Source organism: Lacerta agilis, chromosome Z (genome assembly GCF_009819535.1).
Source record: "Lacerta agilis isolate rLacAgi1 chromosome Z, rLacAgi1.pri, whole genome shotgun sequence".
In the NCBI taxonomy this organism is placed as follows: Eukaryota; Metazoa; Chordata; class Lepidosauria; order Squamata; family Lacertidae; genus Lacerta; species Lacerta agilis.
This window is the reverse complement of record NC_046331.1, coordinates 2252771-2269120: the sequence shown is the minus strand read 5'-3', so window position 1 is coordinate 2269120 and position 16350 is coordinate 2252771. Positions and strand designations below refer to the sequence as shown.

The 16350-nt window shown below is 46.1% G+C and overlaps 1 protein-coding gene across 13 annotated transcripts in view; it reads right to left on the bottom strand.

Moving 5' to 3' along the window:
* Positions 1-16350, bottom strand: part of DNM1 (dynamin 1) — a 141792-nt gene that overhangs the window by 82614 nt on the left and 42828 nt on the right. For 10 of the 13 annotated variants that reach the window (XR_004425810.1, XR_004425809.1, XR_004425811.1 and 7 more), the window contains exons 7-10: positions 15813-15955; positions 14632-14767; positions 13443-13510; positions 11319-11457 (exon numbers count right to left, since the gene is read on the bottom strand). Coding sequence is in view for 10 of the 13 variants with exons in the window: in XM_033137365.1 (XP_032993256.1) it covers positions 11319-11457; positions 13443-13510; positions 14632-14767; positions 15813-15955 (486 nt within the window). In the remaining 3 variants the exon portion in view is untranslated. Of the gene's footprint in view, positions 1-5123; positions 5263-11318; positions 11458-13442; positions 13511-14631; positions 14768-15812; positions 15956-16350 lie in introns of all 13 variants that reach the window. The other 3 variants (XM_033137356.1, XM_033137361.1, XM_033137364.1) reach the window with 1 other exon arrangement.

Below are 16350 nucleotides of genomic sequence, written 5' to 3'. Positions count from 1 at the left end.
GGAATTGTACACGTAACCACAATTGCTTTCACGCCACAGCAGAACTCCATTGCAGAGAGAAAATTTAGATCCATTATGGAAATGACAAGGTGCATGCTAAAGGAAGCATCCTTGCCACAGAAGCTGTGGGGAAATGCAGCTGACACAGCAGTTTATTTGCAGAATAGATTGCCAACAAAAGGAGCAGAGCGTACACCATTTGAACTTTGGCATGGCAAAGTGCCTAATTTGTCACACATACGTGTGTTTGGAAGTCTGTGCTACTATCACGTGCCCAAAGAACACAGACAGAAGCTAGACTCCAGAGCACAAGCAGGTGTCTTTGTTGGATATGCATCTGGAGGGAAAGGCTACAGAGTAATGGACTTACAAAGTGGTAAAACCAGTGCGCATCATGCAATTTATTTTGATGAGCATGCGATGGTTAACACAAAGAATACAGTTATTGACTATTCCAAGGAGTCAGAATGGACTCAAGAACTTATTGACTTTCCTTCTGAAACCCCAAGAAGTGCTAATCTGCGTTCTAATGTCATAGCACCCCCTACAGGGAATGTATCAGAACACGTAGAGGATCAAATTCCTACTGGCTTCAGAGATGAAGAGGACGACTTAGACATGCCACCATTGGAGGAGGATGAGGATGTTGATGCGGTTCCAGAACCAGAGATCAGACGCTCATCCAGAACCAACAGGGGTGTTCCAGCACCACGGCTGTCCTATTTTGCAGGGTCGGCATCTCCACAGGAACCTTCCACATGGGAAGAGATACAGAAAATGCCACCTAAGGAAGCTAATCTCTGGAGGAAAGCCACGCAGGACGAAATGGATGCATTGCATCAAAACAAGACTTGGACCCTCACGGAACTACCTCCGGGTAAGAAAGCCATTGGCTGTAAATGGGTTTTCAAGATTAAGAAGGGGTCAGAAGGGGAAGTTCAACGCTACAAAGCTAGACTTGTGGCACAAGGATTTTCACAGAAATATGGTGAAGATTATGATGAAACGTTTGCACCAACTGTAAGATACAGTAGCGTGAGAATGCTTTTAAGCATTGCAGCATCCAAGCAGCTGAATGTAAAGCACATTGATATTGCCACTGCGTTTTTGCATGGACAGATTTCCGAGGAAATTTATATGAGACAACCCAAAGGTTTTGTGAAACCACATGAGGAACATTTAGTGTGCAAGTTGCAGAAGGGACTGTATGGTTTGAGACAGGCTGCTAGAGCCTGGAACCAGAAATTGCACAAAATGTTAATGCAACTTGGCTACAAGCAAGGAAACGCTGACAAATGCTTGTACAGTAAGTCAGGTAATGGACAATTCTCATATATTTTGGCTTTTGTTGATGACTTGATTATCGCGACATCAAATAACAGAGAATATGTGCAGATTGTGAAACACCTCAGCAAAGAGGTGGGAGTCAAAGAACTAGGAGATGTCAAGTACTACCTAGGAATCCAGGTGGAAAGAGAGGAAGACGGATCGTTCCTTCTCAGCCAGCGACAGAAAATAAATGAACTGATTGAATGCATGCAGATGCAAGACGCAAACCCAGTTGCAACGCCCATGGCCACAGACTTTTTGAAGAATCAGCAGGATTCGAAGCTGTTGCCAGATAACAGTGAATATAGAAGCTGAATATATTTCTGCATCGGAAGCGTGCCGAGAGATTGCCTGGCTCGATGAACTCATCAAGGACTTTGGTTTGGTGAGAAAGCAAGCTGTCAGTTTGCTGGAGGACAATCAGAGTTGCATAAAACTGACACAGAGTGAAAAGTTTCTTGCCAGGACAAAACATATAGGTGTGAGATACCATTTTATACGTCAGGCAGTTCAGGATGGACTTGTGGAACTGTCGTACTGCTGCACCAATGAGATGGCTGCGGACATCCTGACAAAACCCTTGCCTAGAGAGAGTTTCCAGAATCTACGAGTCAAGCTGGGACTCTGGGTGGTTGAATAAAGTTGAATTTGCCTGAGAAGGGGTATGTGGGATGTAAAAGGACAGGGGCAGTCAAACCCAACTTCCTTATATGGAACTCTACAGTTGGGGGTGAACTCTACAGTTGGGAGCTTCCAACTGTAGTGTATATGCCGAGTCTCCATGTCGCTGGTCAGTTGTCGTGTCTATCTCTAGGACAGTTTAAAAGCAGCATTATTAAAATGCACCGTTGGCACTAGGCCAAAAGTAAAAAGAGGGACTTTCTCTCAAAAGGAGAAAGTCACCATATGTATGTTATTTAGTAACTTTTAAGCCTGCCTCTAGGATCCTTATGTGACTAGATGATGATTACTTGTAAGTAAACGTTATACACTTTACCAAACACTGTGAAGTGTCTTATTGAAAGAGGGATAAAAAGGGGAAGACACCAGGACAATATTTTTAATGACTCTAGCGAGTCTATGCAAACTATCTGCTGCGCATATGAAGTAAAAAGGGAATGTTAGCTCTGCTGATATTATCGAGCTTGTAAACGCAAGTTGGGATAGGATATCTAAAACAATATATCCTCTCCCACATCCCTCAACATTCCCACAAGAACCCCATAGGAATTCCCTGAGCACAGGCTTGTGTTGGACTAATAGCCAGCATTACAAAGGCACGTCTTGCATTCATAGCTGATTCAGAGGGAAGGATTCCACCTACAGAAACATCAACTCTTCTAGCAGTCCCCCCTTCCCACCCAATTCAGGTCTAGGGCCAGGACCTTCTGGGTTCTGGGATTGGAGTTTTCAAGAAACATCTGCTAAGCATGTGGGACTCTCTGTAATGTGACAGCGAGGGCAAGAGAGGTGGATCTGACTCCTCTACCAGCAATTAAGAAGAAAGAGCCCAAAGTGGAGCGTTGCCTTATTCAGTGGGAGAAAACAAGTCACAAAGAGAGGGGGAGCTGCAGGGCAAGAATTCAAGTGCTGAAGGAAAGTGGGGTATAAAATGTCTCTTGAAAAGAGGTGCAGGAACTAAGAAAATGTTGCTTGACTGCCTAGGAACCCTCTTCTCCCAAGCTGTCATTTCAGAGAAGAGACTTTCCTCAGGAGCACGGCACAGAAGGAAAGGGTTAAATCTCCCTTTCCCACCCACTTGATGCAACCCCAGTAATTTTCAGCCCCCCAAGTAGAGGCTATTTGCATTTAAAAACAAACCCATGGATGTTAAAGATTCATTCACCTCTTATGTAGCCCTGACATTTTCGTGACTGACTCTTATGGTGCAAGCCACACCCATCCAGTCAGAGGTCAGTCCCACTGAATTCAATGGGACTTACCCCCAGGATAATGGGGTACAGGATTGCAGCCTTAAATTGCTTTTGCATTTCTCATTTTGGAGTGCTGTGTGCAGGCACTATTCCCTCCCTGCTCCTCCTCTCTCAAACCTGGGAATATCTCTGTGAGATTGTCAGATCCAGTCCTGGAATACATGAGAGAGACGGAGTGGTTTTTAGTACAGCCCTTGCAACTTCGCCTTTAATGGATTATCCAGCTGTAATCAATGAATGTATCAACTAATGGGCAAGCTGGCCTCTTTAAAGAGGTGTGTGGTGCCCCCTGATGGAGTCCATAGGTCCAGGAAAAGAGCACTGATCTGGCAAATGTCAGATGGCATCGTCTAGAAGAGATCTGGAATATCAATCCCAATTTATTTATTTGTGTTGTTGTTGTTGTTTTTTAATAATATCCACAATCTCTTTGCTTCCTTGTTCTCAAAAGTTTGGCTTTCAAGATGGGGAAAAGCAAATAAAACAGGGTTTCAACATGCAAATGAGGGGCAGTTTGAAATTGGGGCCGGGGTGTGTGTTTTGCAACAAGACTTTATTCTGAAACAAAGGGAGAATATAACAAGAAAGGGTTTGCCGATAAGCAATCACCCTTTTTATCCAGCTGACTGCTGAATTCCTGTCTTAAGAAATGTACAGCAGTTGGCTCTGAGTGATAGCAGGCACAATATTACATTGTAAGCGGATCATTTATTGATTTGGGCCCCTCTTCCCCCTAAAGAGCTTGAGAAAAACGCTACCATCACCAACACCACTTTAAAGTCTGAAAGAGCAAGGTGGTTAATTTGCTTAATTATACCACCTAGAATTACGTAACAAGGCAAAAGGGTCCAGCATCCTGTTCTCAAAGTGGCCAACCAGATGCCTGAATGGGAAACCTGCAAGCAGGACCCAAACCCAAGAGCCCTCTCTCCTCCCATGGTATCCTGCAACCATTGAGGCAAAGCATAGCCACCGTGGTTAGTAGCCATTTGTAAATGAATGCGTTACTAGGCACTTAGGAAGCAGGTAGATGGCTGTGTCATGGTAGATGTTAAGGTGTTGATCAAGCCAGTTTGCAATCACAAACACAGCTTGGGGTTACCTATTATTGGATGTGTAAATGGCTTATTCACAGTTCCTTCACTCAAATAACCAAGAATGAGGTTGAATTAGGTGTTCACTGAGAGGCTGTTATCCCTTTTACTGGAAACAGTAGGGTATAAACCTGGTATGCTCATTGCTCCAGACTAGGGGTAGCAAACAAGATGCTCCCCAGAGGCAGTTGGACTCCAGCTCCCATCAACTCCAGACAGTACGGCCAATGGTCAGAGATGGTGGGCGCTGTAGTCCAACAACATCTGGAAGGCACCAGGTTGTCTAACCTTGTTCCAGACGCTGGACAGATAAAAAGCAATGAGATTGTACCCTTCTGTGACCCAGTGGCATGACAGACTTTGTACGAAGCCAATTGGCATGGTCATACTTGCCACCACTTGCAAATCCTCATTATCAGTATTACTTTAATTCTGTTCTGTGATTTTTAGTGATATGATTTATTTATTCTTATGTAAACTGCTCTGAGGTTGCTTGGTGATGAAAAGCTTCACATCAACATACTAAATAATAATAAAAAACAAACAACTGTTTTAAAGAACTCAATGCCTATTGCCTACTGACAAACCAGGAGCCAGACTCTGGCACATGTCCCTAATTTTCCTCTTTTTGCTGGCAGGGATCGCTGCACTCCGCGTACGAAGAAATGAGCCCCTGTGCCACTGTCCCTGGATGGATGGGTATGCCTGGGTGCAAAGTGGCATTGTGCCAAGGTTCCCTCTCTTTGGGGGTGTACGGTTTCTTTACCTTTTCGCTACACTTTCTGATGGTGGACGTGAGCTCACTCACTACCATGTCCACACACTTCAGACATGGCTCATTCAGTTTCTGCACCTGCTTTTTCACTATGGCTTCAAAAGCGAGGTCAGGCGTGAAGAGACCCGTTCTGCGTGGTGAAAGGAGCAGGGAAGGAGAGAAGCAACAACAACAAGAAGAAAGGAGTGCGAAGCGGACAGAGGAGGAAAGAAAGAGATCAGACAGAGGGGAGGAAGGGGAAGAAAGGAAGAAAGAGAAAGAGAAAGGGAGAAGAGAAAAACACAAGGCAAAAATGAGATTTTGGTTCACTCCACAGGCCAGGGGTAGCCAATGTGGTGCCATCCAGATGTTGCTCCCACCACCCATTGACCACTGGTCAAGCTGGCTGGAGCTGATGGGTGCTGAAGTCCAGCAGCATCTGGAAGGAACCACGTTGTTTATCTCTGCCTTAGACAAATGTAACCCAAGTGAGCATCACTAAAGGACCCAAAGTGCTGCCAAGCATCAGGTGGATTCTACAGGAGGAAGAAAAGATGGAATGAAAAACCCCAAGCCAGGGTGTGGCCAGTGAAATGGACAGGTGGGTAAATGCAGGGATCCCTTCCTCCCCAACCCTACCACTCTCTCTGACTGCTGGAAAAAACCGAAGCCTTCATCTCCCTACTGAGAGTCTCACTGGGGCCTCAGTTCATCTCTCATCCACCCTCAAGGTGGACACCTAAAAAGCACACACATGCAGCTTAAGGTCCTTGAAGAAGCAACCCTGAAAACGCCAGCACATGTGTCAGAGGGAAGACCTACAGCAGCGGTGGAGATGTTGCTGGACTACAACTTGCATAATCCCTGACCATTGGCCATGCCAGCTGAGGCTGATAGGAATCAAGAGTCAATACATGGGGCATCACAGATTCCCTGTCCCTGATCTACAGGCTCTCTTCTGCAGCTTTACTATGTGTGACTTTTCTCTTGAAGACGAACATGAGTTAAAATTTACCGCTGTATGTTGCCACATAACATGTGTGTGCTCTCTGCTAGACTTTTTAAAACTCAGAATTATGCATAGTATTCTGTAACCTGCATAATAAAGCTTCTGTACAATAAAGCTGGATTCTGCAGCTTGCGTAAATCAGGTGCCAACTGTTTCCCCCTCCCTGTGTGCTTTCATAAGAGAACAGCTGCCAAACAGCTACAAGGGTGTTTCTTACCTTTTGAGTCTGAGTATAAAAAATATTGGTGTTGGGAGACAGGGCATGTTGTCAGGTGCTAACACCACCAGGTTTGGCCTTACTTTGGAATATTATTAATTGTCTTATTGCATGCTTACTTTTGATATATTTCAAATGAACTGTTATTTGATGACTTGCTAGCGTTATGTTGTAGTGATATCCTTCACCGTCTATCTTGGTTATTTTACTACTGTATTTTTACAGTTCGTTTTCTATAAATTGCTTCTGAGGAAAATGTGGCATTGAAATAGATTGATGATGCAGTAACTCCAATTAAGCAACTGTGTGTATATATATATTTGCTTATTTGCTACCATTCATACTGTTGTGAGGGTTTTTTTTTTTTTTGAGGGGGGGATTACTCTGTATGATTCCCGAGTCATTTTAATCCCTGGGGTCCTGGATCCAGCAAGGGTTAAAATCTAATGGAGGATTCAGTGGTTAAAGTAGGCAGGCCAGCTTTTGGGTGAGTCAGTGGGCCTGGGCCTGGTATAACAAAGGAAGTGGCTTTGTGCCAGAAGACAAGTGGGTGGGCCCTGGGCCCCCTCCCTCACCTGGCTGCTAGTGAGAAGGGCTGTGTGTGTGTGAACTAGGCTAGAAGCAGGCAGCTGGAAGAAGCCAGGGCATCAGAGCTGCACCCAATTCCCACTGCAATCCAAGGCTGTGGTCGTGGGAGAAGCAAGACCCTTTTGGGGTGCTCATGCTATGAGCACCTCCATTGTAGGCTCAGGTTGTACAGTTGTACCTTGGGTTGCGATCGCTGCGGGTTATGTTTTTTCGGGTCGCGCTCTGTGCCAAACCCAGAAGTACCGGAACGGGTTACTTCCGGGTTTCGGGGTGCGCACATGCACAGAAGTGCCAAACTGCGACCCGCACGTGTGCAGACATGGCACTGCGGGTTGCGAACATGCCTCCCGCACGGATCACGTTCGCAACCCGAGCGTCCACTGTATATATGTGTAGATAAACCATCTCTCCTAAAGACACCACAATCGCTGCTGTCCATCATTGCAAGGAAACCGAACCCCTGGAATCTCACAACACTTGGAGCTTGTGTGGCATGAAACATTTTTTTTTTTCTAGAAACAGCAAGGGCCAGAGGAGTGATAACACTTGAACACTGGCCATATTCCTAATCCCTCTTCCCTTCCTCGGCTTCTGACATTGCAACAAGCACTGACCAGGCTGATGATCTGTACTTTGGATTGCCTTGGGCTAGATAAAGTGGCTAACGAATTTAATAAATTATACTAACACCCAGTGCTTTTTTTTCCTAGAAAAAAAAGTGCTGGTACTCACCATGAAGTTATTACGGTATGTGCCACAGTTTTAACATATCCATGAAAAGATGCTGCTACTGCACACCATTGAGTACCCCCAAAAGCACTGCTAACACCTTTCCAAAAAGATTTGCCACATGCGTATTTTTCTACCAAGGAGTGAACCCGACTTCCTCTCAGTTGCAATATTTTTGGCAACTAAATTTACCAGGGAATCAGATGCACAATTTTATAGGTTTAAAGCACGGCTTGCCCGTTTAGCATTTGCTTGATGCCTTTTTTTAACAGTAAAAAAAAAAAAAATCTAATGGAAAACGAAGTTAAGGTGCCTTTAAACACACTCTCTCTGTGTCTCTCTCTCTCTCTCTCTCTCTCCTTGGATCTTGAATTCCTGGCTGCATCTGCAAAACCTACCAGTGGGCAATTATGCACAGTTCCCTCCCAAAAAAACAGCAACACCCCAATGTACATTTGCATGTGCTACTTTCTATTTATAGATAACATGTGTAGAGGCAGGTGACCAAGATGATAAAAGGCCTGGAAACAAAACCTTATGAGGAACAGTTTAGGGAGCTGGGTATGTATTGCTTAGATGAGAGGTGATATGATAGCCATCTTCAAATTTCTTAAGGGCTTCCACACGAAAGATGAAGCAAGCTTGTTTTCTCCTGCTCCATAGGGTAGGACCTGAACCAATTCATTTAAACAACAAGAAATGAGATTCCGACAAAACCAAAGAATGGACTTCCTTAGAAGATGGTGAACTCTCCTTAACTGGAGGCTTTTAAGCAGAGGTTGGATGGTCACCTGCCAGGAAACCTTTAGCTGTGGTTCCTGCATTGCAAGGAATCGGACTAGATAACCCTTAGGGTCCCTTCCAATGCTACAAATCTATGATTCTATAATTCTAAGTTGGCCAACTGCCTGCCTTGCACAGAAGTGCAATGCCCCCGAAGGAGCAGGTACACAGTTGAAGAGTATTTCTGGGACCAACATTGTCCTAGAGGCCCGCGTAACCTGAGTGGCTGGAAGTGCTTTTTCCCAGCTGCAGTTAGGATGGTAGTTCTGACAGGTGAGGAGGAATGAAATGGGGGTATCCTGGAAAAGGGCAGGGCTGGCTGGCTCCCTGAACAACAGCACTTTATGCTCCACCATTTTGGTAGAGTTTCCACTTGTACAGGGTTATGCTGGGCTAAACAACACTCTTTCCTCTCTCTCTCTCTCTCTCACACACACACACACATACACACATACACACAGGTAAATTCAAACTGCAACTGTTGGTTCTGTAAGGAACCAGTGATAACAATCTCGTATCTGTCTGCATTCTTTCCAACTTTTCCATTCTTACCTGCTTCCTAATTGCTTAGCCTTAGAACAATTGTGGGGAACCTTTGGCCCTCCAGATATCATTTGACTACAACTCCCATCACCCCAATCAAGCATGGCCAATGACTAGGGATGATGGGAATTGTATTTCAACAACACTTGGAGGGCCAAAGGTTCCTCACACCTCTGGATACCCAGTCCTCACTAGAAAGGAGGAAACTGTTCTTCATGTCAGTTTTAGAAAAGAGTTTCACTACAGATACAGATTTGCTCTTGTTGGGGGAGGGCGAGAGAAATAAGATAAAAGAGGAAAGAATGTGAACAGCACAAACAAACAGAAAAGGAGATTTGTAGAAAAGCAGGGAATGGTGATTAACCAATGGGAAAATTAACAGAGAAGGTACAATTGGAGTGGGCAGGGGCACGAAAAACTGGCCCTTCCACTCCAGTTATTCAGATGACACTGCATACTTGGCAGCCTACCGGCTTGTGTTTAATCAGGCACTAATGGCAAGATTTCTGGGTGCTCCCCACAGCCACAGACCCCCCCAACACCCACATCAAGGAGAGCAGGGTAAAAAAAACACAAAAGTCCTCCCAGCATTCTAGAACTTCAAGGAACCTATGACAGATGCTCTCACTTTTGTTTGCTCCCAATCTGAGCCCAAGAATGACGACAACCGGTCACTGTGGCCTCTTGCCAAAGCAACCAGGCGTCTCCTCTTTTGCCAGGACTCAGTCTTTGCCACAAATAACATTCTAGAATACTCCATCTTTCACCCTGCCCAGTTACCTGTTCCCAAATGGCCACCAGTTCGTCCGACATGCCAAGGGTTCCAAGGGCTCACACTCTAGAGAGTCAAAGGCCTTTTTAAATTTAAATAAATAAATAAATTCCAGTACCTGGGTGTCTGCCTAAAAGGAGCAGACTATGACCAAGAGAAGGAAGACCCGTCTCTCCTGTATTTCTCTGCACCTGCAGTCATTTGGAATAAAATGGGGCGAGGTTATGGTACCTCTCCCATGACAGCCAATCACAGCCTAAGCGAATGAAAGATGGAAACTTCCAAGGCAACTCATTCCAAGAGACTGAGGAGAGAGTGGTGGGCAATCAAGAGAGGAGAGATGTTTTTAGTTTAGTTCTCTTCATCCAGTTGCTGCTCTTCCAGGACAGGACACAAACCAAGCCAATCAGAAAATGTACCAAGCTGCAGAGGTTTTAGAACAGACCCATGTGGCTATGAAGCCCTCAGAAATTGAAATCCCGAGATACATTTATTAATGGTGGAGACAGACTGCTAACAGTGCTTTGATAGTATTGTCACTGGTCTTCAAAAATGTCGTATATTTTTCTTTCTTGAAATGAGCTCTGCTGATGGTGGTGGCGGTGAGGGGAAAGTGTTCTGCAGGTTTCTAGTATGGTTCTACCTGAACTGGGGAGAAGCAGATGTGCAAACACATTGGCTAGCTTCCGGGACATCACCAAAACACTTTTTGGTAAGATGAAGGATAACATATATATTTACAAAAATATTATGTGCTACTCTAAAAAAGAAAAAAAAATCTGATGTGTGAAGGCACTAGGTCAGGCATAGGCAACCTTCGGCCCTCCAGATGTTTTGGCGTACAACTCCCATGATCCCTAGCTAACAGGACCAGTGGTCAGGGATGATGGGAATTGTAGTCCAAAACATCTGGAGAGCCGAAGGTTGCCTATGCCTGCACTAGATGTTCCAGCCACTGGTGTGCATGTCTCTAAGAGATGTTGTGAAGCCAAGGTAAAGAGCTAGGTGTGATTCCTCTGGGATTGCTGAATCTGTTTTCGCCCTAAGCATTGTTTCCTATCTATATCCCATTCTGAAGACCAGAAATATCCAAAGGAACCTCTAATAGAGAAATCAGAAGCAAATGGAGAAATCAGGTAGAATTCTGGTGAAGCTGTGTGGGGTGGGGACAAGACTGCAGCCTGTTGTTTTTGGGTTCTTTTTTTAAGTATAAAATTTTCCTCCTGTTTGAGGGCCAGATGAATGCATTTGTTCCTCACCTCATGGTGCAGTAAGTTGTAGTGGGACCCAGGATTCTAGAGATCATGGAGAAATGGCTGTGCTTTGTTTGATGGAAGGAAAGCTAGCCACACCCCTTAAGCTCCCCCTTCTCTTTCTGATTGGCTAGGATTCGCTCCAGCTTGGATTCGCTCAGTTCTAGTCATGCTGTTAAGGACGGTAGTTAGAAAATACAACAAAACGTCACTGCCAGGCAGGGTTGTCACCCAGATCACAAATGCTGTGCTTCAGCCAGGGGGGATGTGGGCAAGAGCATGTTGGGAACTCCATGCTCCCTTTCGGGGTTACCTTCTTGGTGCACTGTCTAACGGTATTGATTAACTCCGAAATCACCATATCCACGCATTTCAGGCAAGGCTCTTTAATCTTCTTCACCTGCTTTTTCACAATGGTCTCAAAGGCCATGTCGGGCGTGAAGAGACCGGTTCTAAACACCCCGGTGGGGAAGGGACAAGACAAAGTGGGAGGAAGACAGGGCAAGAGGAGTGACACAGCATTACAGATCAACTTCAGAGCAGGCGCTCTTATCACAGAGAAGCAGCTTGGTGTGTGCTGGGTGAGACTTGGAAAATCAGGAAGGAAGAGAAGAGCTCTCTGAGGGGCTACACAACCCACCTCCCCACATGGACGAGGCCAGGGGTGGAGGAAACTGTGGCTCTCCCAGCTACCATCAGCCCCAGGAGGGGCTGTAGGGAGCTGAAGCGATGGGCCAACCTCTGGCTTAGATGGAGAGGAGATGACCTTCCTGTCCCAGCAGGCTTTGGACCTCCCAAGCTGACCCTCCTTCTGCCCTGCTGCACTGTTCTTTGAGCATTGCTTAACAGCAGGAGTGGGGAACCTTTGGCCCTCCAAATCAGGGGTGAGGAAGCTCTGGCTCACACTCTCATACAGGCAACCTTCCCAGGGCTGCCTGCTGCAGTGGATGGGGCCAGAGGCAGAACAATGGAAATGACTTTTACCTTTGTACAGCACTTTACATCCCAGCCATGCAAAAGTCAGGTGTTTCTACACAAACACACACACACACACTACCAATCCATCCACCATCTAAGCAAGTGAGAGGCCTTCTCTCAGTTGAATAGCACATTCAAACCAATCCAAAGCCCTTGAGGAGGGCCCTGAGCAGGGCTTGGCAGGGGCTAGATTAAGAGGCTTGGGGGGGGGTGCATTTGGCTCCCTTGCCTGCACAAAACCTTGTTGGGCTCCAATTCCCACCAGTCCAATGGCCAGGGATGATGGGAGTTGTAGTCCTACAAGACATACAGGGCCACTGGTTCCCCACATTTTCATTAGGGTTTTAGCTAGCTGCTGGTTTTTAATTTGTTCCCTTTGTAGCTTGGCATGTGCTACATTCTGGGGGTTCTATTGCTGTGCTGGCTGGGAATGATGGGAATTGTAGTACTAAATTTTTCCAAGGCACCAGGTTGGTGAAGGCTGCCCTTATCATTGCAAGGAAGGAGGAAGAGAAGGGACTCAAGTAGCGGCAGCAGTACTGCCGCCGCCACCACCACACCCAGTTAGTCGCTTAGATTGTTTATCTTTTCTAACGACACACTTGCAGTGATGGCAGAGGGAGGAGAGCATCGGATGAGAACAGAGCCTAGAGAACTTTGAGGCTGATTATCACTGCACACAGAAGAAGCAACAAATGTGAATCCAGACTCAACCTTTACGATGCAGGCCTTAGGCAGGATGCACACTCCATCATGAGTTGCCCATCATGGAAAACTTAAAAGTGCTGAGAACTCATGGGAAGTAAGAGGAGCAAAATGCACCTCAGGGCTGCTCTGTCCCAGCTGGCATGCTAAGAACCTTCTCCCCCTTCTTAATCAGGCCAAACTACAGCCAGCTCCTGGGCTTGGTGCAACATCAAAGCCATACCCCTGAAGCTGGTGCCATCCAGATGTTTTGGTCTACAGCCCTCATAATACCAACCACTGGCCACGTGAGCCAAGACTGAAGAAACATCTGGAAGGCATCAGGTGGGGGAGGCGAGTCTAAATGGGTCCTGCAAGTATGACAGGCCTGTTTAACAGCAGTGCAGGTTTCAGAACAGAAGTGGCCTTGCCACCAGAATGGAAAACTGAGCCATTGTAGATATTCGAGGGGGGAAAGCAACATGAAACAATAGCCAGGGTGAGATTATTCTGTGGAGTGCTTTTACTTGCAGATGACATCACTTCCCCTTCCACAGTGAATGGAGGGGCAGCTTAATTATTTTACATGCTCCTGCCAGGGATCAATAGTGGAACCTACCCACAGGTTTCAAAGCCGACCACCTTGGCAGGCACTTCTGCCCATCTGCTAACCTACCATACCTCTGACGTCTTCAGGGCCCAGCCCTGGAAGTTCTACAAATACTGTCAAGGAAACGGCGCAGAGGGAGCCTGCCTCCATTGCATTGATACATGCCTGATTCCATGGATGTTCTTGATGGCGTAGCTGATCTCTCTTCGCAGCTCCTTCTCGTCAAATTCCATCTGCGTGGGGAGAAAAAAGCCATCAGCACAGCCACTGCAGCATATTGCTACAAGTCTGGACTACCTCAATGTGCTCTATGGGGGGCTTCCCTTGTACTTGATCAGGAAGCTGCTATTACTGCAGAATGACAGGCGAAGATCTGGGAGGCCAGGGTTCAAATGCCTACTCGGTCTTGAAGCTCATTGAGTGACCTTGGGCCAGTCACTCACTCTCAGCCTAAACCTACCTCACAGGGTTGTTGTGAGGATAAAATGGGGAAGAGGGGAACTATGTGCGGCAGGATACAAATGCAATAAATTAAGAAGGTGGGATATACATGCAACAAATTAAGTAAATAATAAATAAGCTCAAGGGCAAATGGCCTCTTGTTATTCACCTCAGCTCTACAACAGTTCTCTCAAAAGGGCTGCCCCTCAGGAAACTGAAACTTACACCCCTGTTCTTAAGGGTTTTCAGGGCCTCACAGAAAGAAGACAGGGAGCACCCACCCCAGCTGCCCCAGAGGGTGGGACCCAAAGCAACGGATTCAAATGACAAGGGAGGAGATTCTGACGAAACTTTATGGTGGCAAGAGCCGTTTGACAGTGAAACAGGCTCCCTCAGAAGACGGTGGGCTCTTCGCGGGAGGTTTTTAAACAGAGGATAGCTGTCTGTAAGGAATGCTTCAGCTGCAATTCCTGCATTGGAAGTGGTAGGACTAGAAGACGCTCAGGTCCCTTCCAACTGTACAGTTTTATGATTCTATGAATAGCAAAAAGAAGGGAAATGGAAGGGAATGAAAATGAAGAAAGCAGCATGTTACTCTGAAGCATACCGAAGAAGAAGAAGAAGAAGAAGAAGAAGAAGAAGAAGAAGAAGAAGAAGAAGAAGAAGAGGAGGAGGAGGAGGAGGAGGAGGAGGAGGAGGAGAAGAAGAAGAAGAAGAAGAAGAAGAAGAAGAAGAAGAAGAAGAAGAAGAAGAAGAAGAAGAAGAAAGAATACAGGAAGCAAAAAAGGAAATGCCAACGCTAGCCTATGCCAGCCGCCTCAGACTTCATTCCAGCTGTTCAACAACCCAGCAGGGCTGTATGGGGCTGATGGAAGTTGTAGGCCAAAAATAATCTGCAGGGAATCCGTTTTACCTTCACCAACTCAAAGGGGAATCTCTCGTGGAATATGCGGTTGATCCTGGCACCTCCAGACAGCTCATAGGTATCAATCTGGTCGCCAGAGCCTTCAATGCGCTTCTCAAAGTCCACAGCAAACTGCTGGACCATCCTATGCAGGGAATTAAAGAAGGAAGGAAGAGACTTCATAAATGCGGAACACCCATCCAATTAAAGTTCACTGAAGCCATCACACGTTTTACCGTCAGTTTGTGAGCTGGCTGTGATTGTCCCTTTCTATTGCACACTCCAAAAAAAGGGGGAGAAAAGAAAGGTATAAATCATTTGCTACAACATACATGACACAAGCTTAAGAAGAGCCCAGCAGACAGCACTGGCGAGGGCTCAGAAGCCAGTGTGGAGTAGTGATTGTAGAGCTCTGGACCAGGACCTAGGAGACTGGAGTTCGAATCCCCACTCTGCCAGGAAGCTCACGGGGTGACCTTGGGCCAGTCACCATCTCTTAGCCTAATCTCACGGGGTTGTTGTGAGGATTAAATGAGGAGGGAGAACTGTGTATGCCACCTTGAGCTCCCTGTAGAAACAGGTGGGATATAAATGTAATAAATAAATGAGATAAATGTACTTATGAGGTCCCAGGAACCAAATTTAGGTTGCTAGGTAGGATGGTGAAATCCAGGCTTGGCTTCAAGTGTTTGCTTGCTACTGCTAGAAGCCTCCGAGCCATGATGGCCTTAGAAGGCAGCATTGATATAGTGGACATAAAGGAAACCGGGTGGGAGAGAACCAGCAGGGCACGGTTATCTCTGGTGAAAAACTCTATGGGAAGGACAGGGGAGGGCGCATCAGAGGCAGTGGCAATTGGCATGTCAAAGAGGGCATTGCGCCCAGCACGTCAGAAATCCCCCAAGCAGCAGACTCTTCCATGGTGATACAGGGCCCCAAGGGCAATCTAAGTACAGTGGTACCTCTGGTTATGTACTTAATTCGTTCCGGAGGTCCGTTCTTAACCTGAAACTATTCTTAACCTGAAGCACCACTTTAGCTAATGGGGCCTCCCGCTGCCACACAATTTCTGTTCTCATTCTGAAGCAAAGTTCTTAACCTGAAGCGTTATTTCTGGGTTAGCAGAGTATGTAACCTGAAGCGTATGTAACCCGAGGTAGCACTGTGCTCTTAATTAATAGGTCACTCACTGAAGCAGAGCTTTGGTCTTGCGGGCAGGGTCATCAGGGCGGAAGTTCTTGTATTCTTCCACTTCTTTCTCAATGGAGAGAAGCTGGCTCTGGAGTTTGTTTCGCAGGCCTGGCAACGTGTCTCGGATATGATTGGTCAGTTGCTGCACAAGGAAAGGAGACCATTGACAAAAATGAGCTAAAATCCCATTAGGCTGGGTGACGCATAGGCAAAAGCAAGCTTTGTACTTGCTTCAGGATTGGATATGCTTTCGTCTCCCCTCCCTGCCTCTTGAACTGTGGGTTTGCACAAACCATAGCTTGCCAGAATTTGAAATCTACTTCAAATCATGCTTCTCCTATTCTTGGTTAGGTAAACTGTTGTTTGCACAGCATAGGAAATAAGAGGGGGAACTAGATCACATGAGGGAGGAAGAGTACATGAGCCTGATAAGGTCATAGTAGCCAAACCACTGTTTAGCCATTAAGTATGAACCAAGTCTTATGAAGACAAAAAATTAATTGTACTCTTAAATTAGTTTTGTCATCGTTGTTTGAT